Source organism: Myotis lucifugus, unplaced genomic scaffold (assembly GCF_000147115.1).
Source record: "Myotis lucifugus unplaced genomic scaffold, Myoluc2.0 scaffold_388, whole genome shotgun sequence".
In the NCBI taxonomy this organism is placed as follows: domain Eukaryota; kingdom Metazoa; phylum Chordata; class Mammalia; order Chiroptera; family Vespertilionidae; genus Myotis; species Myotis lucifugus.
Genome location: NW_005871436.1, coordinates 536,445 through 563,423, shown reverse-complemented (window position 1 = coordinate 563,423; position 26,979 = coordinate 536,445). Strand labels below are relative to the sequence as shown.

Sequence of the window (26,979 nt, the reverse complement as noted above, 5' to 3'; positions counted from 1 at the left end):
ATTAAATGTTACATCCAACCTTTATTTTACTTATTCCACTATTAACATACATCATGCTTAGTCGGCATGATGTTATGACAAGACCTATCTTAGATGACCCTGATGTGTTCTTGATCCCCACAGCAGAATATCTCCTTTAGCTTCTATCTGTCCATAAAATGTACCAGCAACCACTTTGAGGGAAGTTGGAAAAGAAAAGGAACTGAGAGATCTACAAGGATGGGCAAGCACTGCCTCTTACGAAGGATGCAGGCTAGTAGGAGGGAACACAAAGTGATTGTAGTACAATGATCATTATCCTTAACTGCCAGCAAGGTACCAAAACAAAGCCCTGTGGAGGAGACATGTCTGAGTGGGACTAGGAAGGCATAGTGGAGGAGAGGACCTCTGAGATGGGCCATTGAGGTGGAGGAAGAGGGTATTCTAAGCAGAAAGAGCCGGATGAACATGGGCTTGGAGGCAGGAAAGTGTGGGATGTTTGGAATCTGAGAGTAATGCAGTTGGATTGCAGTGTAGAGGAATATGGGGCATGCAGGGTGATGGAAGAACAAGGATACATTATAACAGGGTTGTGGGAGAGCTTGAACACCAAAGTGAGGAATTTGGATTTCATTTGGTAACTCAAGACAATCAAAGATTTGAGCAGGGAGATAAAAACTTGGAAAAAGGAACTTTGCAACTATTAGAGGTTGAATTACATTCCCCAAAATTCATATGTTGAAACCAAAGTGTAGCTTTATTTGGAGATAGAGTCCCCACAAGGATGATCAAATTGAACCAAGATCATTAGGGTGGGCCCTAATCCCTGAGACCCATGCACTTATTAAAAGGGGAAATGTGGATGCAGTGGTGCACTTAGAAGGAAGGCAATGCAAAGAGACATGGGGAGAAGATGGCCATGTTCAAACCAAGGAGAGAGGCCTGGAATAGGTTCTCCCCTAGAGCCTTCAGAGGGAGTGTGGCTTCACCAATACCTTGATTTTAGAGTTTTAGCTTCCAGAACTTTGAGCTGATACATTTCTGTTGTTTAAGTCTCCCCGTCTGTGGTACTTTGTTAAGGCAACCTGAGCAAACTAATAGAGCAGTAGTGTGTGAGACAGAATAGAGTGGACAGAATCTGTACTCTAGGAATGAAATAACACATGTCTTGCAGCGGATGGTGGCAATAGGAAATCAAACGATGAGAAAGAGATTAAAGAGATGCGTCATGGTTGAGTCCCTGGCAGCAATGTCAAGGCATCAAGTACAGCAAGTAATCCCTTCCTCCTGCTTTGGTCAGGGTTCTGATTGGGCATGAAAGAGCCTGGGTTCTAGTTAGTCCTGCTCTAACTCCAAATAGTTCTGTGATCACAAGTCCCATTTCTCTCTCTAGGCCATTGTCTCTATTGCAAAAGGAGAGGATTGCCCTCCATCATTTTATAGAGTCCAGATCTAAGAATTTTGATTTTATGATGCTAATTAGATGAAGTTTTATGTTAGATGTAATAAATAACACATTTGTACATGTGCTTGTGTGTGCATTGGAGTGATCTTTATTTTATTAATCCACCTGTTTCTACAAGAAATTTGAGGGAACTTACAAAATTCAACATCATGGTTTTGAAAAAGAACAACAACGTGGAAAATCGATCCAAAGGAAACAAGAAACATATTACAGGTCACCTGAGATGAACTCATTATTGGATTTGAACTGTAGCTCTAAGTTTCCTGGCAGTTAAGACAAAAAGAAATACATGTGCTCGTTGTCTGATAAAAATCAGTGTAATATGATTAGTTCTTGAGAAAAACATCTAGATATGCTGAGTGCTCAGATAAGATTACATTTAAGAATATGCTGATTTAAGATACCTTAAGAGCCATGCAAAAATCCATACTCTTTAATCTAATAATTCCACTTAAACTGATGAAGTAAAAATAGGAGGGGGGCTATGTTGTGAAAATGCTTAGCACAAATTTTTTTATAAAGTGCAAAACTGTAGAGAACCATAATGGGAGAAATCGTTAATTTAATTGTGGTGCATTCATTCAGGGAAGGATAATGCAGGCATCAGAAACAAGACTCCCCCGCTGCTGAGAGGAACACATTGATGACAGGCTCAGTGAAAATAATCAGGACATTATATTATTTGTTCACCAAGATTTGAACTGTATAAAATATGGAAAATATCAAAGGGAGTCCTCAAACATAGCAATAACTATACTAGGTGGTGCTCTTAAGAGTGACCCCCCACACACATATATTCCCAAATTGTTCAATTGTTTACAATTAAATTTAAAAGAACAAGCCAACTCACATACTTAAGTTTTACTTTCTAGCTATGTTTTATAGGATTACATTTTTTAGCTAAAAGGAAAGAAAATGATATCAGGAATGCTAAAATAGCAAACTGAAATTGAATTACTTGGGGGGAAAGCCGTTAATTTCTCAAAGTAGTTTTTGCTTTTTAGAAAAATTGTTAACGGGTAGATGTTGGTGGTCATGCAGAAGTCCCCCCACCCCCCACTTACCCCTCTGCCCTTGTTTGCTTCTAGGACACTGAAGCTGGCTAATTAAAAAATGTGCTGAAATGCTGTCAAGGGACCAGTGATGGGTTAGGGTCCATAAGTACTCTGCCCATGGCACCTCCCTAGGCCTCCACACCTTGGATAAGTCTCTTCTATTCAACTCTAAGGCACCAATATTCCTCCTTTTGCGTAACCTGCCCCATTGTTCATTACAGACAATTCTTCTCTGTGCCATTCTCAATCTTGTTATTTCTTTGAAGGAAAAGAGCTCTACCTACCCCTAGTATGAATTCGAATGAAACTAATTATGACCAAGAATGAATCCCTAGTGTTGAGTTGGTACATTGAACTTTTAAAAAAATTTTTAAATCTCCATGGCATGGGAGAACAATCTAGAAATGAGCCAGACTAGGCAATAACTTTGAAAAATATAGGTGCACATGTTACAAGCTGGTCCAGCCTTTAGCAAGCACTTCCAGACATACAAAAATCAATCAGTGTGGTGCACCACACTGACAGAATGCAGGCGGAAAAACACACCGTTTCAAGTAGTGCAGAAAAAGCATTTGATAAAATCCAACAACCTCTCATGATAAATTGAAGTAAGTTTCTCTTCTGCCTGCAGCACTTCTCCCGCTTTACCTTTCTTTCCTAGTTTTTTCCTCATTTCACATTTATTATTTTCTTCCTACTGTTTTCTTTTACCTGAGCAAAATGATTAACAAATTACTCCACACTGAAGTTTTAATGATTTCAGGGTTATTTTCTTTGTAAAAAGGCCAGGACCAGAAAGAATAGGAAATATCTCCAAGAAATGAGCCTATAATGATGGGGCTCAGAGACCAGGGAATCCTAGGAATGCTGCTTCTTCCCAAAGGTCTTGCTGACTCATAGTCTGCTCTACCAACAGCCATTGAGTTTAAGATCGAAATGTTAGTAGCCCCTGACTTAAACATTCATGTAGCATTCATCACTTCCTACTTATAAGTTTTTGAGAAATTAAAACCCTTTTTCACATGAAAAATTTTCCCTGAGCCCCATACTACCAATTACGTTTTTATTACCTGTTGATTAAGAATACACCTTACAAAAGTTACTGTGAATTCAATTAACTCTTATGTGCTTGAATCCGCATTTTATTCCTGACTACAGCAATTTTAAAACTTTGAAGACCGTAATGCATATATTTGCAAGTCATTATGTATTCAGTCTATAAGCAGTGTTTGGTGGCACGCACATCCGTGTTCCCCTGGCAAAAACGCCCCTTCACTGGAGCAGCAATGCTCTGCAGAGGGAAACATTGATCATTTCAGAGTAAAATAAGTTCCAGAAAATTCCTAGAAGGCATTTCATGTATATATGCCAAAAATAACTAAATGCCCCAGTGTCTTAAGCCCATGAACTTAAAAATGGAGGCTCTAGTGGTACAGCCTACGTTCTAAAGGTCCAGTGGCTCTTAGCACTCTAACTTTTGCCAGGCTAAAGGTAGGTCCAAGCTGTTCACTCTAAATCCTGAAAATAGAAACTGAGATGTAAATTTGGTTAGTCTGAGGCAAATTTTCAGTGCTTTTCCCTGCTTTCCTCCTTTGCCACACATCTAGCTGCACGTCAGCCCTCTCACCACGCAAGATTAAGTCCCACCCTTTCACAGAGGGTAGAGCAGGAGAAACTCACATTCTCATTGGCCAGTGTTCTCAGTGGAATGCTCATCAGATTAAAAAAAAATCTTATTAAACAGAAGGAGGAAATTGGGGGAAATGAGATTTACTTGATATTGTAAGGTGTAAATTGGGTTGGCAGGAGTTAGACCAGGACTTTTCTGTCATAAAAAGTTTTTCTTCTCCCCTTGCCATTCACTGAGGAGCATCTGCAGCTTGTTGCTTAACCAGCCTTTGATGGATGGCTTTATCCCCACATTGCAGCTCAAAGAGGTGGTAACAGAGACAGCCCAATCCTTTCCCAGCTGTTCAGATTTTAAGGCTGAGCTGGAGGCTGGGGGGATAGCCACCCATCTTATTTCAAAAGAAGAGCAGGAAAGGTCTGGGGGATGGCATGCTACAGATATGGTAGCGCCCTCCCCCACCCCCTAATCTGGGCCTCTTGAATTTATGCCCTTCTTGCTCTCCCAGCCTCTGGCCTGCTCCCTGATCACAATGGCAGTGCTAAATGGAGATGTGTATGAGATCAGCAATATTTAGTGATTGAGAGTCTGACATAATGCACTTGCTCATAATTTATTAAAGTTGCTAATACATTTCAAAAATATGTGAAGAACATGGAAGCCTCTGGGTACAATCGTTCAGTGCATTAACCCTCCATTGATTTCACATCTCAATCAGAGTAAAAGCCCAAGTCCTTCTGATGACCCGGAAGATTGATTCTCTACCCTTTGGTCACCTCACTCTCCTCACCTCTCCCCTTTAGTTACTACTCTCACCTTGGTTCACTCTGCTCCGGCTACACAGCCTGGTTGCTGTTCTAGAACACTCCAGGCACTTCTGCCTCAGGACCATTGCGCTTTGTGTCTCCTCTTACCAGGCTTGTTCCCCTACCTCCTCTAGGTCTCAACTGCATCTTCTCACCATCTTAGGTCACCCTAACAAATATTGCAAAGTCCCCCACCCACACACTTCTTATTGCCCTTATATTGATTGTTCTCCCTAGCACTTTTCACAATCATACCCATGGTATATGTTAGTTATTGATCTTGTTTAGAGTCTGTCTTCCCCCATTAAAATGTAAGCTCCCAAAAGGAAGGGACTTTTGCCTGTTTTGCTCATTTGTCTATTTCCATGCTAACAGCAGTGCCTGCCACAGAGGAGGCGCTCATTAAATATGCATTGAGCCTGCCAGGCATGGCTCAGTGGTTGAGCTTTGGCCCATGAACCAGGAGGTCACGGTTCAATTCCCTGTCATGGCACATGCTTGGGTTATGGGCTCGATCCCCAGTAGGGGGCGTGCAGTAGGCAACTGATTGATGTTTCTATCTCTCTCTCCTCTCTACTTCTCTCTAAAAATCAATAAAAAATATTTTTAAAAATATTCATTGAGTGAATAAATGACTGAGAATGGTAGTGAATTCTGTCCAAGGACATGACTATTGAAAGTATCTTGTCATGGTATATTTCCTCCACTGAGATAATCAGCAGCTTGAACACTGAGATCAACAGCCTTAGGTCTGAGGGCTTCAAGTGGAGGTGGGGAGGCCAGATGACAGGATGCAAGAAATTTTGCCCTTGGCTTTCCAAAGAGCTAAGTTAGAATCCTGACTCTATCACCTACTAACTCTGTGACCATTGACAAGCTAGTCAACATAGGTGGGTTACTTCTCTCAATTTACTCAATATGTAAAGGAAAGATGATACCAAATTCCAGGTTGTTGTAAGAATCAGGGTCCATGTATGTAAAACATCTGGTGTATAGCAAGCCTTCATAAAAATAAAAACTATTTTCTTATATGTAAATCGTTTGTATTAAATTATAGTTGTTTGCATTATTGGTAAAAATAAGAATTCACATACTTGTTGGCATTTTGATTTTAGAGAACACATAGAGACTATTTTAAAATTCCTTTCAATTCCCTCATAATTTTTTTTGTCCTTGTAGGGAAAAATGCCTACTACATATACTTTTATTAGATTCCAGTATGTGTTTACACTATTTAGGGATCATTAAATGGGAAGAAATTGCCTCTAAAGCAGGGAAAATCACTTTCAAGTTATATTTGTTCATCCCCTAAATTTTATCCTGCAAGGTTGACAGAGTCTTGCCTTGCAAAATGTGTCTTCCAAAGATTCATTTGTTAGCACACATTGATAGTATACGCCTCTATGCGGCACTGTGCTCTACATTATTGGCTATTCTGAGGCAAATGAGAGAGCTTCTACTCAGGAGCAATTTACAGTAAAACCCTGAGACTGAATTCCAACAGCCCTAATGATAAGAGCAGGCATTAGGTTTTACACATTGCCCGAGAGGTGCAGATCGCTAGAGAATTACAGGGATGGTAAAATGCTTTTTCAGGGGTGGATGGGGAGAGGTTGGAGAATGATTCATGTGTCGGAAGGTCTGTTAAACTAGGCCTTGGAAGAGAAATTTGGACAATTTGAATTGGGGTAGAAGACAGAGGAGTGGAACGGCTTGAGCAAAGTCACAGAGGAGGCTGGGAGGCATCAGGCTTCAGGTTTCCCACCTCCAATTGGACTTGAATCTAGTTGCATGAAAAGAGAACAGTGTGGTGAGACTAGGAAGGAAGGAAGCTCATTGTCTGACTCCATGGGAGGCCTTGCTCACAGATAAGAACATCTGGACACAATTCAGGAAGGAACGGATGTTCTGAGAGGAGAGTGATGCACCCACAGCCACAACTGAAGAGGTTTCTTTATGGCTGTCAATACCTTTCACATGGACATCTCCAGTCCACACCTCTTTTTTGAACATGAGATATCCATATCCAATTGCCTATTTGATACCTCTACCTTAATGATATAAGCAGCTCAAACTCAACATGTTCAAAACACAACTCCTGCTATTTCTCCAAAACATACTTGAACCAAGCCTTCTGCATCTCAATTGATGCCAATTCCACCTTTCCAGTGGCTTAGGCCCAAAACGTCACCATCCTCCTTGACTGATATCTTTTACTAGTACACTTCACATCTTGTGTGTCAGAATCTGTTGGGTCTACCTTCAAAATATCAGCAGAACCTACTCCTTCTAACCACCTCCACTGCCACCAGGCTGTTCTAATCCATCATAGCCCTTCCCCTGGTCACTACCACAGCACAGCTAGTCTCCCCATGCCAACTCTGGCCCCCACTCTCTATTCTCAACATAGCAACCAGGGCAACCCTCCTATAATGTCAGCCAGATCATGTCACTCCTCTGCTCAAAATCCCCATTTCCTTCCAAGTGAAAAGGCCCTTCAATGGCCTATGAGGCCCCACATGATCAAGCCTCTGTTACTTCTCTGACCTTCTTTTCAACTCTGCCCTGGCTCACGGTGCCCAGGTTCACCGGCCTCCTGGTTCACCTTCAGGTTCACTGGCCTTAGATATGCCAGGCATGCTTCCTTCTTGGTGTATTTGTACTGGTTATTCTCTCCAGCTGGAGTGTTTTTCCTCCAGATACAGGCCATGCCTACCTCTCCACCTACTTCCAATCTCTACTCTCCAAAATTACTTTCTTAGTAAGGTGGACCCTGCCTATCAAATTCAAAAGGGCAAGCCAACCCCCTACAGCACTCCCCATTCTACTTATCTCACCTTTTTTCCCTGTAGAACTTGGCACATTCTACTCTTTCACTTATTATTATACTTATTGCCTGCCTGCCCTCCCTAGAAGCTAAGTTCCATGAGGTCAGGGTAATTGTGAATTTTGTTACTGATATAGTCCCTGCTCCTAGAACATTTCCTGGCACATAGTAGATATGCAACAAATATGTGTTGAGTGAATGAAGGGCAGACTGCTGCTTAAAGGAGCACCGATGAGGGGTCTGTTGTCGGCATCAAGCACATCGATGGCTTGCACTGGCCTCGCAGGGGCAATTGGAATGAAAAGCAAGGGATGATTCAAGAGATAGAGTGGCTATGTATCCAGGACCAGATAACTTCATGCGAGAGACATGAGGCTTTGTGATAGATGAAGCACCAGTTACAGGGTCAATCCCGGTCAGAACTGTAAGATACGCTGTGCTCCGGAGGTAGAGACTGTTCGCTTCACCCTGCCCCGCTGTCCTTATTGATCACAGATGCAACCAGGTGAAATTGAGTCGATAAGAATTAACAAAATACTGGCCCTGAAAAAACAGCTCAAAACTGCATGCCCTCTCACTGAGTCCCACGAAGGGTCGGCGTCCGACATGCCCAGGACAGGCAGGGGTTTCACGCTGGGGTCATCTAAAGGAGGAAGCGAGTCCCCTACCCTCCATCCTGCCCTCCTGGGAAACTGCCCTCAGCAGAAGCTTGAAGCATTTTCAATAAGCAAAGCGTAGAGATATACCTAAAACATACAGGCATAATTCTTAAACTCTATTTGAATATGTAAAATCCATTTATCTCTGAGATCAGGTGCCTCGCCTACAGATGTGAAAGGCTTGTGATCTCCCCATGACAGGATAGTCCCTACGGCTGTGATTGGCGCCTCCTTCTGCTCTAAAACCTGGAGATGTGCTGAGAATGACCTACTTTAGTTGTTCCCATCAATTATTAGTTTGATATATTAAATAAAATTTAACTGTATTTATAAAATGTACTCAATCACTTTAATTGGATTTGTAAGAATGTATGATTTATGAAACATTACATGGATTCCTCTGGCTAATATTAGACTTAAATATGACTTAAAATTATGGTTTCTTCCCTTATAGCCATGTGTATATGCATTGCAGATCTATGTATCTAGAGTTTCTCAAAGATAGGAACAATTTATTTTTCATCTTTGTATCCACTTGGGCTTAGGATAGTACCAGACATATGGCAGCAATCAATAATTTATATTCTCAGCATGTGGCAGTTTTGACTGAACCAGGTTGAGTAAGTTCAAATCTTGAACCTTCTCTTTATAAGCTGTGTGACCTTGGGCAAGTTACTTAACCCGTCTGAGCCTTGGTTCCATGTTGGCAAAATGGGGATAAAAATAAGACCTACCCCAGAGGCTTATAATAAACAAAAACACAATCATTCTTAGAAAGTGCTTAGCATCAGGCTTGGCACATCACACGCATTTAATAAATGACATTTTTATAATTACATGAACATGTGAAAGAAGCACAGTGATTAAAAGCAGTGGCTCAGGGGTCCCTTTGCCTGGATTGACATCCTGGTTCTGCCTTTTGCTACTTGTATGACCTGGGTCAAGATTGTTATTCTACAGATGTACCAATTCTCCCATCTATTCAATGAAGATATTAGTGTTGCCTCCCTTTCTCATAGGTTTGTCTGAGACAATGCATGTGAAACACTTAGTGCAGTGCTTAACATATATATATATAACTAGAGGCCCAGTGCACGAATTTGGTGTATTAGGGGTCATGCCGGCCTGCACTGATCGGGGGCAGCGGCGGCTGGGGGGAGGGGCCACAGGTGGTTGGCAGGCCAGCCCCACTCCCTGGTTGAACTCCTGGTCGAGGGGACAATTTGCATATTAGCCTTTTATTATATAGGATAATAAGTAGTCAACAATAATAATAATAATAATAATGGAATTTATTTGTACTCAATAAACATTACTAAGTATTATTACCATATATGTAATTCTCTTTAAAAAATTGGACTAATAATGGATTTATTCAATTTACAAATAAATTGATCAGCAGTTTCTGGACTATCAGGGGCTTAAGTATCCAACCAGTGGCAACAAATGGGGAGCATTTGGGTTTGCTGAGGGAAAATACTTCTACATTTTATGGGGAGGTCTTAAGCGGCAGAGGAAGTAATGTCATATTTCAGTGTTTGGCTGGATCAGGCAGGAAGGGACCCCAGAATCTAGAGTCAAATCTGCAAACTGAACCGAAGAGATGGCGGTTGTGAGCCCAAGAGTGCTGTCTCCAAGTCTCTCCCTCCCTCCTAGGTTCATTTTGGAGAAATGTTCAGCCACAGGAAGTCTGAGAAATTTGCAGGGTGTCTACTGAGAGTGGGTGACAGTGAGGGCAAATCCAGGTGATCCTTGCTGGGTCTGTGGATGGGCAGCAGCTGTCCCCAGTGGGCCACAGAGCCCTGTGGGCGGGCTTTCCCCAGATGCACAGGCCACGCAGAGCTCTCGTCTGGAAAGGAGCCTGGAGGGAGGCACGTTCTCAGACCTTGAACTTGGAGGTGAAGCAACAAACCCTATGGTAGCCTCAAACATAAGAACTGAGATTCCCAGTGGGTGAACAAGTCAAGAGGAAGGCAGAAATTGGGAACTTGGGTCAGAGCAGCCACCTAGCCATCAAAACCGTAGGTGCTGAGCTGGTATCACCAAGGGCAAAGACCCAGCCTCAGTTCAGGATTTGTCCTGGGAAATGGGGAAAGAAGGAACAGGTGAGGTGGTTGGGAGGGTGGGATTATGGGAGACCTGCACAACAGGCCTCTTCTCTGTATCTTCCTCTCTACCATTTTCCTTGATGAGTCAAATGCCTGTGGAGGTGGCCTCATGAGTGAGCCACAGAAACACTTATCGACCTTTGTAAAAGCAACTTCAAAATGCTGGCAGAATTTACACATTTTCTTTGACTTCTCTCTTGCTTGACTGAATGATCCCCACCCCCACCCCCATGCAATTTTAATATCAAGTACAAATTTTATCAAGTCTTTCTCTGTAATCAGGATATAAAAATGATCCCAACATTTCTCTTTGAAAATGGATCTTCAGAGACTCAGTAGGCCTTTATGCATCACTAATGAGTTCTTTAGTGAAACATTTTGTCTTTTACTAAAATAAATCTCTCCTATTAAATCTTCCATATGAAAAATCAGATAGCATTTAAGCTGACTAGTTTCATTTGTAGAAAATCATTGTACTTGTTAAGGATTTGGGAGCTGTTACAGTGTATTTTTGATCAGACAGAGGGATCTTATTAGCTGAGTTCGTGGAAAAAAAATAGAGCACACATTCACAGAACCAAATCTTTGTCTTAGAAGATGGCATAGCGTTTTGCTGGTGTAGCCTCCACTCTCATGAAAAAAAAAAAATACATTCTCTAGTATTTCTTGTAGGCGACTGTATTAGTTTCCTAAGGCTGCCATTACAAGTACCACAGACCAGGTGACTTAGAACAACAGAAATTAATTCTCTCATGGTTTTGGAAGCTAGAAGTCTGAAATTGAGGTGTCGGCAGGGTCCTGTTCCCTCGCAAGGTCTGGGGAAGGATCTGTTCAGGCTTCTGGCAACCTCCGATGTTCCTTGGCTACAAGATGGCCATCTTCTCTCTGTCTCTGGACATCATCCTTCCCTCTGTGCATGTCTGTCCCTGTGTCTGAATTTCTCCTTTTCACAAGGACACCAGCATTAGCACCCACCCTGGTATCAGCCAGGGGCAAAGACCCAGCCTCAGTTCAGGACTGGTCCTGGGAACCTACTTACCTCTGTGAAAACCCTATCTCCAAATAAGGTCCCATGCCAAGGAACTGGGGCTTAAGACAGCAACACATCTTTCCAGGGAGACACAATCCCACTCATAGCACTGACCATCCAGTGTCACCTTCCTGACATTCATTTTCACACAAGGGTATTCACCTGTTGTAAACAAATCTTTCCCTTGCAGAGCCAACACTCTGCTTCCCATAGCTTCTCCTACTGGCCACAAGGGGCAGTGAGAGAGCTCCTTTCCCAGTGATGGCAGACCATAGTTTAGCCCTGGTTGACTTCAACAACAATGACCTTGGCAAGGACCTTCAAATCCTTCAGAGCTTCATTTTCCTTACCTTTAAATTGGGGTGACATATTATAAGAATGCTGTGAAGCTATATTGGGATACTGTGTGTAAAATGCTTTTTAAGGTGTGATACGAAAGTTCCATTGGATTTCAAGTTTCTTAGTAACGGCTCTGCAGGGGGACCACAGCACAGACTCTGCAGCCATTCGGCCTGGGTTGGATGTCCAGCCCTGCCACTTCATACCTGTGACAACTCTGGGAAGTTACTGTCCCTCTCTATGTCTCTCTTTTTATCCCATAAAATGGGAATATTTACAGCACCTCTGTTAAGATCTTGTATTGAAGATTAGAGTATGATCTATGAAAAGCACTTAGAAACTGCCTAGTTCATGTTAGGTGCACTATTATATGTCTTAGCTAGTTTCATTGAGGGGGACCACATCTTAGTACCCTACATGCGATACATCCCAGTTTCTAGCATACAGCAGATGCTCCCAAAATGTCTGCTGATTAAAGAAATGGAGACATGCAGCTTCTGCCCCCAGGAGACAGACAAGCTGAGCCCCACACCTCCTCTGTGTAATGCTGCTCAACACCCACCCCTCCCCCCAGCAGTGTGCATAAACACTCGTGCTGTGGTGCAAGGTACCCTACACCTTCCCAGGCTGTTTTTTCTGGAACAAAGAGCAGCTTCCCCCTGCTGCAGTTCAGTTTGCAGGTCAGTCCCAAGCCACGAGGTAGTCCAAACCAGCCTGAAAGGAATGTTCTTTTCTTATATTACTAAAAATGAATGTGCTCTTTAAAAGATACCCTAGCTTTCCATCTTCTTCCATTTGCTTCTTCACCCAGTAGTCCTTGTTTCCTGATCTTTTCCCCAATCTTCCTCCCCCTCCTGCCCACCCCTTCCCCATGCTCCAATCTATACATCACCAACTCCTCTCCCACCTTCTCCTGGAAGCCTTCCCAACTTGACACCAACAATCAGACAATAATAATCAGGTGTGATATGCAAAATATTTTTAATATAAATACCTCCCAGGTGAGCAGCAACCAATCAATGGGAATGCACCAGAGCCAGGTCAGGGAGGCCCCCTGCTGTGCCAGATTTAACTCTTTGATTCCTGGGATCCAGGAGGGGGAAGTGGCCGGATTTGGGGTAAGGGGTTGCAGTGATCAGAGAAGAAGGGAAAACACCTGAGACTTGACAGGCTTGAGACAGTGGCTATTTTATAACTGGGACAGAAGTATTTCCATTATTTTGATAAACAGCACAGGGAGCATAACCACTCAATGTCAGACTTTAAGATTGATTGCCTACCTGTGTCTGAATTCCAGGAAGCCCTCTGTGAGGGTAGGTGATTCACCACATGGTTTTCAAATCAGACTGAAAAAGACTAGACAATAACAGAAGATGTATAATAAATTTTTGTGTCTTTGGATAGACTTCACTTATTTAGAAAAAGACCAGCTTCTGGGATTGCTAACAACTGATGATAATAAAAAGAGCAGCCAATATTTACTCAGCATTTATCCAGGACATTGTTCCAGGTGCTGTGTCTGAAGGTCTATAAGGCGAAATTTAACCCCCACAGAGTGGTTGTGAATTAGTCTGGCTTGTCTTAATTTTCCAAACTGCTAACGCTCACTCTGTCTGAAAAGCAATGGGAGAAAATATCCTCTGGTGATATTTATATCTCACAGGATTTGACACATAAAAGGGGCTCAATGAGATTTGCCAAAGGAAAGGAAGGAGGACAAACATTTTCTAACATGCATTGACTGACCACCATGAAAGGGTCCCTGTGCTGTGGGCTTTGAGAAGTATAAGACATAGGCCACAAAGGCCTGCTCTCCCCACAGGAAAATTTCTACTGCTGTGATATTAATATTTCATAGAGCTTCTGTTTCACCCATGGCTACGGCGATGCTCACATTTGTGAATGTGATGTTAGGAAAGCTAGACACTATGAAGTCAAATAGCCACTGGATATGTTTTGTGTTATGTTGCTGTATCATCAGGATGCACACTAACCAATGTACTTCTGTGACTCAGAAGACATTTATCTTCTGGTTAAATAAAATAATTTTCAAATGAAGCATCTGATGCCCAGAAATTAGTTTCCTTAAATCTCTGGAGATTGGAGGGACTATTTTTGGTCTCACTGATTTTTCTTAACTGACACATTTTCTGTTAACATATAAACGGGATAGATAATCCTTACCAGTATAGCCAGGGCTTAGCCCCTTAAACTGACAAACAGCTTTTTCCAAACATAACACACAAGTAGTCTGAGAAACCAAAACTGTCCAAGCAACAAAATCCACTAAAAACAACAAAACATCTAAACATGCTTTGAAATGGCCAACTACGAACAATTTGACCCTCTTTGCTTCTCCTCCCATTTATTAATTTTATGTTTCACCTGTTTTAAATGGTTACAAAATTAGGTCTTAATGGGATAGGCCAACAGTACTTGAAGGAATAAGGCAGTTATATTGGCATAGTAATGCATGAGTCACAAGGCTCTTCCCACAGCACTGCCGATGGCCCCAAGGTTTTCCCAGCCTCTCTGGTGATGATAGGCTGCCCTAAATGCAAATCTATCTTAGAGGGATGCAGCTCCCTCTCAGGAAATGAAAAGCACTAGCATCGGGCATCACCCCCACCATCAGGAGTGGCAGTGGAATGATCTATTATGCCTATTCATATGGTTTTCTGGGAAAGAAATGCCAACTAAGCTACAGTGTTCATCACCATTTAGGCCATCCACCTGCACGAAATGATGCACACCTTTTCTTAGCCTCCCTACACTCATAGTTGTGAGCAATTTGGTGGTGGGTAACATTGGAGGCATTGGTAACTGCCCATCGGCCTTCGTGCTTTTCCCTAGTTTACACATCCAGCGACTTCTCCAATCTTCCTCATGTCTTCCTACACATTTCCTCTCTACCATGGAAGCAACAGAGGAAAGGGAACATGCCCCAGAAAAGAGACGATAAATATTACCTTTTTATATCTTCAATAAGTACATTTTATGCTTTTAACAAGTGTATTGCATATATAGACTGTAAAAGATGATTTGTAATAAAAACTGAATTACTAATAAACAGAAAGAGTTATTATAAGTTAATGCAAAATATTGATGATTGGGCAATTGTTCATTTTTATGGACCTTCTGGTTATCATTTGCTTGTAGTGACTAGTTTCCTCTAATTCTGGTGCTCTGATGGGGCTAAATTTTATTTGCTGTGGTTGGAACTAATAATACAAAGAGCTCATCTGGTTTAATCAGTTTATTTAAATTCAAAAGAAGTCTAAAAGTCTAATCTGCCACTTGCCTTAGAGTAGGGCTATGTCAGTTCCATAGTTAACATTTTAAATTAAGCCCCCAATGTAAATAACCATTCCATTTTTCTACACTTTCACTTGTCCATATCCTTCCAGAAATGTGCTGGCCAAATGTTAAACTCAGCCTTCGCTACCTGACTTGGACCCATAAAAATGACCACTCAATAGAAATCTGCTCACTTACTCAAATCAAGGCCTTAATTTTCTCCCCCACTTTCAAAAGTGCCTTGAGAAATTTTGAAACTAGAGAAACTGAGACTGTGAGTGTCTGATAGTCACTTAGAAAAGTCTGCTAATCAACTTATGTGTCACCAGCACCAAAACAGTGGTCTGTTTGATTGGATTTTTTTCACTTTCAAACTGTGTACACTGTAGGTAGTTAATAAATCCTCCTAGGCTTAATCAACTTTGACTCAGCGTGCCACTTGTGCTGATATGCCTCATGCAGTCTTCTCACAATTGTCCAGCGTATCCGGACTGTGGCCAATATGTATCCCTGCTGTCACGTTTCACTCTAACTGTCAATGTATGTGGCTTTCTTCTTTGCTAGATTAGGAACATATAAGGGAAAACAGGGGTATAGCAAATTATGATTGGGGTTGGTGTTGTTTTTTTTCAGAGCAACTTTTGCTTTCTCTTGAGCTCTCACAACCATCAGGAGTTGAGGTGAGGGAATATAATCACCTCCATTGGACAGATGAGAAAATTGAGGCACAGGCTATTATAAATTAGTTGTAAACGTTCATATGACCATTTTGGAATGAAGCCACAACCAGAATTCCAGGATAGTCCCACTATAATCCATTGCTGCTTTAAACTCTAGATTAGTCATGCCATGTTAATCAGTCATGGCAAGTTTCAGCAGGAAAAATATCAAAGAAAAACAGATCTGAGGCTCTTCTGAAAAATAAATGCCAGTGTTGGCATTGATTATGAGAACAAGAATAAAAAAGGGGTAAAGCGCTTGGTAGACAGGCCAGAGAGAAGCACAATGATGGAGAAACTGAGCTAGTATTAGGAAGGTTGTTTTAAATATCATGTACTTTTATCTACTATGCAGAGAAGGTGTTAGCAGTCATAATAATGAGGATGGTGATGATGATGATAATAATAATACTTATAGGGGGCTTATTATGTGCCCAGAACTGTTCAAATACTTTATATGTGTTAACTCTTAATCCTTACCAAAAATCTGTGCGGTAGGAACTATTGTTATCTTCATTTTACAAATATGGCAGCTGGAGGCCACAAGTACCCAGAACAGAGCTGGGTTGGAGCCCAAGCTGTCCAGTCCCAGAGATTGCTCCCTTTGCCACGAGTTTAAGCCGATCCTCTGGGAAGGGTTCCATGACAGATGGGTTTCGGGAATGTAACTACAGGGCAAAAGCATCTGTCCTGATATCGGGGTTTCACTAAGTTGATTTCACACGTGTGGAATGCAGGAAGTCTGAGGGGGTTCTTCCACAGCCTTCCCGTGGCCAGCTCTGGGGTCCCCAGCAGGCTCCTGGATGTCCCATGTCCCCGCAGGCCACTTTCAGAGCAGACTGTCTGCCCTCAATTGTGGGAGTCAGCATTCTCCATTTCACAGCCTGGCCTGCTCTCTTGAAACCACCAGTCACGTGCTGAAAATAGTGAGTGGCCCAGTCCCAACTGAAAGAGGAGGAACTCAGTAGGTCGGGCTGTGACCCTGGCCCTCAACTGGAATTCTTATATCCCCCAGGGCCCTTCCCAGAGTCTACTGATCAATGACGTAGCCCACACCAAGACACAGTTCAAATCATTCCCAACCAATGCATCCGGCAGAGGCCTATTAACTGTTTGAATAATAGGTCATATAAAAATCCATTGCTCTTCCCATGGAAAACGATTGGGATATAGTTGTCTATTAGCTATTCCTATGGGCAAAAACTCCTATTGTTAATTCCTTTAACAATCTCCTAATTAATGTTTTCTCTTTTCCTTCCATATTTTAATTGACTTTTTCAATTAGGAGCATACTAGGAAAAGATTCTAAAAATTGCTTGTTTTAAAATAAGCAATTAGAAAATCTCATGTTCCAATTAGGCTTTCTCTTCCTCACACCGACCTGATTCTTGAAATCTTTTCTTAGCCAAAGCGGCATGTATTCTATCCCACGCCATGTAACGGCCGTGTAATTCTGATAGTCCCATCTGGTGTTCTGCCAAGTACCTATTACAGTTATTCAGCATCTTTCTTCATCGTGGTGAGAATCAACATTGGTACTTGGTATTAGACTTTTCCATGCTTGCTTATTTTAATAAATGTAATTCAGCTGCAAACTCTTACCTGTTTCTAACTATCCTCCCTAATCTAAATATTCCTGGAGTAGAGATTATTTTGGGAGGTAGAATAAACTGCACACAAATCTTATGTAAACTCAGAATTATGTTGTTTTTTAAAAAAATAAGTGTTATCCAAACAATGTAAACTATAATAAAATTAGAAGTATAAAATATAATAATTAGGGTAAATTTTACATGAGGCATAAAATGTAACTCTGGTCTTGATAGTCTCCTGCTTAAAAATTTTCCATGGCAATGAAATTCATATCTTTTAACTTCACTTTCAAAGTTGTTATCTAGCTTCAGTAGACTAATTCCTGCTTCATCTTTTATCAATCTCCCTCCCCCCCCCACACACACCAACCCACACCCCGCTGTATTTTATCCTTGAGGTACTTTCTGAAAGTCCCCAGATGGTATATTCTCTCCCTCTTGTTCTCATTTTGTATTCTGCCCCTCAACACACACACACACACACACACACACACACACACACACACACACACACTCACACACACACACACACACACACACACACACTTCTGCTACCACTCACTACTTTGCCAAATTCATTCTCATCCTTCAGGCCTGAATTTAAATGTCACTTCTTCAGAGCCCTTCTTGAGACCCACTAGTCTCAATTCTGACCCTCTCCCACCATTCTCTCAGCATCCTCCTCCAGAACTCGTGTGTCAGTTGTGTAATCATACATTTATCTGTGTCATTATTTGGCTAGTATCCATCTTCACCACTAGACTGTAGGCTTCAGGAAGGGAGGCAGCATATCTTGTGTTTGCTCACCTTCGGTAAACCAGTACTTAGCACAATACCTGGCACACAGTAGGACTTCAATCAATATTTCTTGAATGAACAAATGAAGAAGACCCTGGAAATATACCAAGAACAATGCTGAGTGTGATCCAAACCAGTTGCTATTTCCATACCTGGTGTGTCCCACCTGGAGTGAGCTAAGATCCTGAGAGGGCCCATGTGACTCAGGAGCTGCAGTCTCCATATTAGTACCTGGTGTGAGCCCGTCTCCTGGCCCTTCACCCGGGCTCCTGTTTCCAGTCCCACACAACTTGTCACAAGGACCCTAGAATGGCACCCTCCCATCTCCATCCCACAGAAGCTGTGCCAGGCCCCTTCTCTACGGCTGGACCCCACCACTCTTATCTCTCTGGAAACAGCATTTAACCAAAAACTGAAAGGGAGGAAGCGTTAAAATAAAACCAAAAAAACAATCCTAGCAACCACAAGAAGACGTTTCCAAGACATTTTTATCTTCATGTCTTGGACTAAAATCGGGAGACACTATTTTTGACACTTCTGTTTTGTTTCACAGTGATATACAAAGATGCTTCACATTTCTGCGCACTACCCTCTCCCATTCGGCTATGACAACTTGCTTTGATAATCAACAGTTTTTGTGTGATGATGTGTATCCTGACAAATCTTACGCCTTAACAAAAACCTCCTTACAAATTGTTTACTGTGTCAAATAGCTTGTTATATTTGACAGTAGCTTTTCCTTTAGGATTTTAGAATCCAATAAGATCCCTTAGTAAAATTCTGCTGCCTGGAGTTTCCCAGAGTTTGAATTAGCATTCCCGGGGTACAACACACTTAAAACTGTTAATACTAGATTGAGCTATGGTTCAGGGCTGTCTCTTTAAAAAAATATGGTTACTTACAGAAATACCCTGTAGAATTGAAAGTAATGTTAAATATAAGATACTTGAACAAGTATAATTAAGTAATTTTTATCATGTTTTGACATGAAACTTTATAAAAGAACAAAAAGCCAATCAAAATACAACTAAATCTGTTTATCTTGCACTTACTGTAAACAAAATGTCATATACAAATATTTTTATTTCTTTGGAAATATTAACCACACTTACTTTGTGTCTACTATGTGCCAAGTATTTTTCTAGACCTTGTGCATATATTAATTGATGCAGTCCCACAATAGACCTTAAAGGGGAACACAGTAATTATTTTCATTGTTCAGATGAAAAGCAAATGGATGCACAAGAAATTCAAAGTAACCCAACTAGAAAAGACAGAGCCAAAGTTATGTGTCCAGGCATCTGCCTCCGGAGCTGTGAGTTTAACCACTCCTCCATCCTCTTATCAATGCATGGACCCAGGCAAACGATCCTTTTCCATTCCCAAATCCTCATATATAATTTATTATATTTTAAATTGTTATATGCCTTCTATTATGTTATGAAGGATAATGCTAGATTTTTTATCCTCCATGGATTTTAACTATGGCTAATAAACAGCTTGGCATAATGATGTGAGTCAAGTAGAACTGGATTTAGAATCCAGCTCTACCACTTACCAATTATCTCACCTTAGGAAAGTTCCTTAATCTTTCTGAGCCCACTTGCTGTTTTGTAAAATAGGGATCATTACAGCTGTTTTCAGGAGAAAATGAGATAATCACATATAAATTGTCTGGCTCATGGGTGATCGATAATATACCTTTCCCCAAGTGTGTAAGTAAGAACACTAGGAAATTACATTAATTCTTATGAAAAAGAAGGTTCCATCAATAAATTACTAACATGATATTGTAAATTATGTTCTATTGGCTGAAAACAGTTTATTCAGTTCCTTAAGAGTCCCAGTTGTATCAAGAGACAACAGCATTTACAAGAAAACCATATTTTTTATAGCCTAATCGAAATTTTCATGCTCAGTTACAAAGCATTACAGAAGAGGAGTGATCAAATTGACAGTTATCTGAATGAGCAAAACTGAATAGCCAGACTATGGAGGTGTGGATGTCTCACAAATTGCATCCCATTCTATGGAACTCTGCTTTCCCATATCTTCCCATTAAGCGCTCCTGTACCTTTGTGTGGACCTTGTATACCTGAGCCTTTCTGGTGTCAGCTTCTTAGTGAAGTGATTGTGACTAAAGAGAGTTTGGATTGAGGTTGTCAAAGAGAAGCCTGGGGCGGTTTAGCCTTGTACAAGAAATGTCACTCTGCTTAATTCTCCTCCACCCTTGCTGATGGGCAGTAGCTATGTCTTGTGTCCCATGGCCACCTCCAATCATATGTATGTATATGAACACCTGACATAAAGGCAGCCAATCCAAAGACTGGTCACACACTTATGCTGTAGGAGCAAGCACCATCATAATACTTTCTTGCAATTTGGTTTTTGCAAACTGAGAGACGAAAGCATTATCAAGGGAGTGCAGAAAGGGAGGTAAAATAAGAGCTGTCTCAAGCAAGTTGGTAGGTCTAGGGACTCTGGGATGTCACTAAACAGTGAGAAAAGTGAAGTTAGGATAAAAATTTCTCCCAAAACTTGCAAAGTATATGGAAAAAGAGAGATTCCCAGACTTCTTTGATTTAAATTGTTTTTAAATATGGTTCCACTGTACCTGTATCTTTACAATAGACCTTCTAACTCTTGACCATGGAAAGCGGAGTGAAACATCCCAATATAAACTTGAGACTAAGGAGACACACTGACACTGCCCATTGTTATAGAATTTTATTAGCAGAAACAACCAGTTCCTTCTGATGTGCCCAGTAGCTGCCTCTGTGTCCTTCCCGTAGAGGGTGACACAATCTCCAATGCTGCTAACAGTGGGGCCTCAGGGCAAGACGGGCTGATGAGCGCAGGGAGAGAGCCTGTGCTGCCAAAAGTACAGCTGACATCAGTGGGGAGCAGAGTGAGAACTCCAGATGTTTAGAATTAGGATGACTATAAACAAATTTGTATCCCCAGATCCACCAAGCTTGCTTTTTAAAATTATTTTTGTATCTGATAAACAAACCCATATTCTCTTTTCTCGGTTGCAGATAGACTAATTCTGTAGGGAATGATAATACTCATACTGGTTAACACAGCTTGCTATTCTTTCCCCAGAAATTGCATAATTCACATCAACATGATTCTCTCAATTGGTAGTTTGGGGACTTCAATATAAACACTACCATTTTCAAAGACTCTTCAAGACTGGTTTTATGCACATGTATCACCTTATTCATTTTTTTCGCTGTGCCAACTTTCATGTCCAAATGTTACTTTAGCCATAAACATTCTTCACTATGTCATATCATGACATTAAATTTGATACAACTGTCATGGGAGTGGGGCAGGGACATGGGGTAGCATCTTTTGTTCAGCAAACTAATCAGTTGCAAGAGATTATCTGAATTTGTGCCTGGAAATTTCACCAATGCATCTGTGACTAAGAAGAGTCCACTCCCATACTACCATTGCCTCTACTTCAATAATTTGAATGAGGGGTGTCTTCAGCCAATCTGAAACACACATTTCAAGAGATTCTTATTATTATTCCCACTTTATCATCACTCCAGCATGCACAAACCGATGTCTAGCAGGTTCAAAGCCTCCTTTTGATACGTCACAATAAATAGGCCCTCCATACTGCCTAGGAGAAGCGTGTGTCTTTACTCTCAGCCAGGGGTCCTCAAACTTTTTAAACAGGGGGCCAGTTCACTGTCCCTCAGACCGTTGGAGGGCCGGACTATAGTTTAAAAAAAAAACTATGAACAAATTCCTATGCACACTGCACATATCTTATTTTGAAATAAAAAAACAAAACGGGAACAAATACAATATTTGTATTTGCATGTGGCCCGCTGGCCGTAGTTTGAGGATCCCTGCATAGTCACATTTCTTTAGAGTCTATTGTCAGAGATAGAATCCATTAAAAACAACAATTGATCTCAGGCAGCTTCTCTACTCAACAGGTTTGAGCAAGGTTGATAATCACCTAATGCCTGAATCACCCCTTATATGTTCCGACTGTGTTCTATGTTCCAACACATTCGTGCATGCACAAACACACATACACACATGGGATCCTTACCTTTGTATATACGGAGTGATTGTGAAATGGTTGACAATAGAGTTGAAAGCTACCAATAACAGTCCTAAACCAAAACGTTCATTTTACAGGGCCGTTGTTCAAGAGAGAACTGCAAGTATCTTCACCCTCCAACACATTTAAAAACTCAACTAGAAATTAATGGGAGGAACAATTTGATCCAGCAAAAAACTGCAGCAGCAATGCTTGCCCAGCAGATGCAATTTATGTTTCCAGGAACCCCACTTCATCCAGTGGTGAGTACATCGCATCTAATGAAGGGCTGGATGATTAAAGTGTTGGTGTGGGCGATGCCGCATTGACCTCGGATGGCCTCCCTCTACTTTGTCTCTGGCTACAATTAAAGCAAAAAGCTTTGATGCTAAAGGGATGCTGAAAATAGAGTTTTTAAAGTTATTTACATGGGAACATGTGTGTGGAAACAGTAGGCAAAGACAATTTCAACTCAATATCTGGATGCCACTCCAGCTCTTTCTCACCAGTAAACTCTGTGTTTGAACCATCTTAGAATGCTAATGGTTCTACATTTTCATCTGGAGTATGAATTGATGATCTCTGTGAAGAAGAGGTTTTGATGCCTAAACTTTTTTTTAGCAAGATAGTTGACAGATAATTCAGTTCAATGGCATCATTTTAAGAATGAGGAGTGAGAAACCAGAGGAGTTAAACTGACCAGTCTGCCCCGCCTGGAGCCTGACACCAGCCCAAAAGGATGCTGTCTTAGTCACCTACACCTCCTGTCTCTCCGAGGCCTGCTGGGGGCGTGGCAGCCTCGGCAAGGACCACAAGGTTAAATGTATTGTGTTGTGTAATATTTTCTCCCTGATTTCACGGCATTTCAAAGTCCTTCCTTGGCGGTCTGGAAATTGTTTTAGAAATGAGGTCCTGGAGGAAAGGAGTGCATTTGGCTTCAGCAGATTTCATTTATATTTGTGAATTATTTGTCAAAAACAAGCTAATTGTTTTTTAAAAAAACAAAGCCAGTGAAGTGAGTGAAATTTGCCTTTTTTTAAAAAAAAAACACACGTAGGTACACAAAAGACTATTGTTTAAAAATCAGCCTTTATTGTATGAAAATTCTTATTGAAAGCTGCTAAATTAAAAGGGATAGCTACCAGTGAGTTGAATTTTTGTACTGTGTGTCTGTGAGATGAGATGGGGAGGGTGGGTGTGGGGATGAGGGGAGGGAATCTGGGGGACTAATCTGCTTATCTCAAGGTCAAGAATCTGCTTATCTCAAGGTCAAGAATGATGGCACAAAGTAGCCAGGAACAAGCTCTACCCAGAGGAAAAAATACAAAAACAAGTGCCAGGCACAGGTGGCTCCAAGATAAATAGGATATAGTCTTTTGGGGATAGACAGATTCAGGGAAAGGGCAAAGTAAGATTCAGGCACAGGGAACTGTGATTGTGGATAAGGCAGGAAAGGCTGCTTGGAGGAGGTCCCAAATAAGTGCGTCCTAAAGAATGAGTAGAAGTTAGCCTTGATGTAAGGAAAACACAAGTAGCGTTCTAAATACCTTTAACACCAAAAATAGGCATTTAAGTAGACCTATTTAAAACCACACACATGTATAATTTATGGTCCTCTTTATTGATGCATGGATATAAGTTATTTTTTAAATTCTCTAAATGCTAAAATAGTTTAGTTATATGACATTAAATAATGTCTATGGGAATAAATTTAGAACAACCAAGGTCAGCATGGTAACACTGTAGTATATATCTCACTCATTTTAATCATTCGCTTCTTATTTATGTATAATTAATAAGGATTGACCCTGGTACTCAATAATGGCAATGTCAATAAGAAAACTCCATTCCTGTTGCTATTAGTTGAACTTTTTTTGAAAGTTATGTATAATCTCAAATATTAGTTAGAAGTTAATAACCATGATTATGAAAAAGGTATAGTACATTTAAATATTTTAATAGAGATTGTTAAATTACAAGAAGTATTAGAATAAAGTTTGATAAACTTACTCATCAACCCTACAAGCAAATGACTTCAGAGTCTCAGGAATTAATTGGTGACCTAGTACAATGTAGTAGGCCAAATAGTGACTCTCAAAAGTACCTGGAACCTGTAAATGTTACCTTAAATGGAAACAGGGTCTTTGCAGATGTGATTAAGCTGGGTACCTTGAGCTGAGGAAATCCTCCAGGATGAAATGCAATCACCTCTCTCTCTGTCTATGTCACCCAAAGACCTAGCTTTTTCTCTGGATAATCAGCAACCCCGGAGGCAGCAGAAGACAGTAGCCGGGATCTGACTAATGGTCACAGTGTCTGGACCCCTGGCAGGCTAAAGATAACATCTTAACCTAAGTTATATGTAAGTTCCTGAGCTCTAAGGTGGAACCACCCCCTGGCTACTTTCCCATGAAACCAGGACAAAAGATCACAAGAATAGGCCTCAGAGCTGTCCTCGAGACCTGCAGAAATGATTCATTATCCTTACTCACCTCTGACCAATCAGCTCCCAGCAAGACCCTGTACCCCTAACCTATGATGGCTTGTGATTTTGCCCTATATAATCTGTAATCTACATGCCATTGGAAAGTTCAGACTTTTGAGCATTAACTTCCCATTCTCCTGGATGGCACCATACATAATAAAGTAGCCAATATTTACCTACTAAATCAATAAATAAATGCAATTACAACTATCCTTATAAGAGAGATACAAAGGGAGAGTTGACACAGACAAAGAGGATAAAGGCAATGTACCCACAGAGGTAAAAAATGGAGCGATGTGGTCACAAACCAAGGAATGCCAGCAGCCACCAGAAGATGGAAGAGACAAGGAATCCTTAGAGACTCCAGAGTGAGTGTGGTCTTGCCAACAACTTGATTTTGACCCAGTGAAACTGATTTCATGATTCCAGGACTATGAAAGGATAAATTGTGTTGTTTTAAGCCACAAAGTTTGTGGGAATATGTTTGATCAGCCACAAGAAATATGCAGAAATTGTTTAAGATAAAATAGAGAAACAAGTACCACTCCCTTTTTAGATTTCTTTGAAGTTAAACTTCTCTATATTTTTCTACTCCCTCTAGCTCCCATCCACCCTTAAATCTTCTACCAGTGATCTTCATATTTCTAAACTGAGGGTCACTTTTGTCTTCATTATATTTGTTTGACCTCTTAGTAATATTCGGCTTGTATAATCAATCTCTTCTTTGTAGAGCACTCCTTCCTCTCTAATCACTCCTTCCTCCTCTTTCTCTATCATATTTCTCTATGTGTTGAAATTACTAATTGAGGTTCCCAGCACTGGACATCTCTCTCATCTACCCTCTCCTTCCTGGTCTCACCCATTCTTATGACTGTAAATCATCTACAGGCTAAGAACAATCCCAAATGTATGCTTTCAGTCCAAACTTGTCTGAGCCTCAGGCTCCTGTATCCAACTTCCTATTGGACTCACTTTTAAATTTCTCACAGGATCTCAACATGTTAAAGATCAAATTATTCATTCCACTACATTTCCATCTCAGTAAATGCAACCAACAGTTTCAAACCGAAACCAAGCAGACTCTCTCTTGCATACTTTTTCATGTCTATTTCATTAGTAAGTCCTAATATATCTGCCTTCAAGTCCCAGCACCCTTGTTGAGCTACCATAAACCTATTTATCAAAATACATTGTGGGCATTTCCTTTCTAATCTCTCAGTTTTCTTTATTTCAATGTATCCTGCATATAGCAACCATAGGAACTTTTTAAACATATAAATGAAATCATATCACTCCCTTGCTTAAAATATTTCAATGCTTTCCCATTTCACAGGGAGAAAGCCTAAACATATAGCCTTATCTGTGATCTGGTCCTCGCCCAGCTCACCACCTCACCCTGAATCCACTGAGACCAAACCACACCTTCAGTTCTGTGAACACATTCTGTGAACACACAAAGCTCTTGCTTGCCTCATGGTCTCTGCTCTTGCTGGAAGTATCCTATTATCCTTCACGTGTTAACTTCATCTCATTCAGAAGGACTCTAAATCTATTCCCTGCGATTTACCACCCATCTCCATCACGATCAATGAAGCCTCCTCATTTCTACTTATCCATAAACATGAACTGTAATTTTGCTTGTTCTTGCCCATTAGAGTTTAAGTTTAATAAATGTACACACAGTATTTTGGCACTGTGTCTATACCAATAAGTATTTATTAAGTGAATGAAAATACAATTCATTCCTTCCTATCATAATTCTTCTATCTCAAATTCACTATATTTAAACATTCCCTGTTCTTTTGTTCCTTCTAGCAGTCTTTCACTCCCCATTTCTGATGGAATATAAAGTAATTCTTCTTTTCATTTTCACCCCATCACACACATAATCTTCATATGTTCACTCAAGATGAAGAAGCAGGTGGGTAGCCTTTAGTAGAACAGAGATTTAAGAACCTATACAATACAGTCCTCGGGGACAAGGTCTGACAATGAGAATTCTGCCCTTCAGTGATGCTTCTGGAGTAAAGGGAGGAGGTTTAAGGGACACCATGTTTTAAGCCTTTCTGTTTAAGTGCCAAATACGTACCCTTTGAAGTCAAAGCTTTCTAAATGCATGAACTCTCA

At 40.9% G+C, this 26,979-nt stretch overlaps 1 protein-coding gene across 6 annotated transcripts in view; it reads left to right on the top strand.

Moving 5' to 3' along the window:
• Positions 1-26,979, top strand: part of MBNL2 (muscleblind like splicing regulator 2) — a 158,918-nt gene that overhangs the window by 84,176 nt on the left and 47,763 nt on the right. For all 6 annotated transcript variants that reach the window (XM_006101946.3, XM_023743410.1, XM_006101947.3 and 3 more), the window contains exon 3: positions 22,466-22,630. In XM_006101946.3, the coding sequence (XP_006102008.1) occupies positions 22,466-22,630 (165 nt within the window). The remainder of the gene's footprint in view (positions 1-22,465; positions 22,631-26,979) is intronic.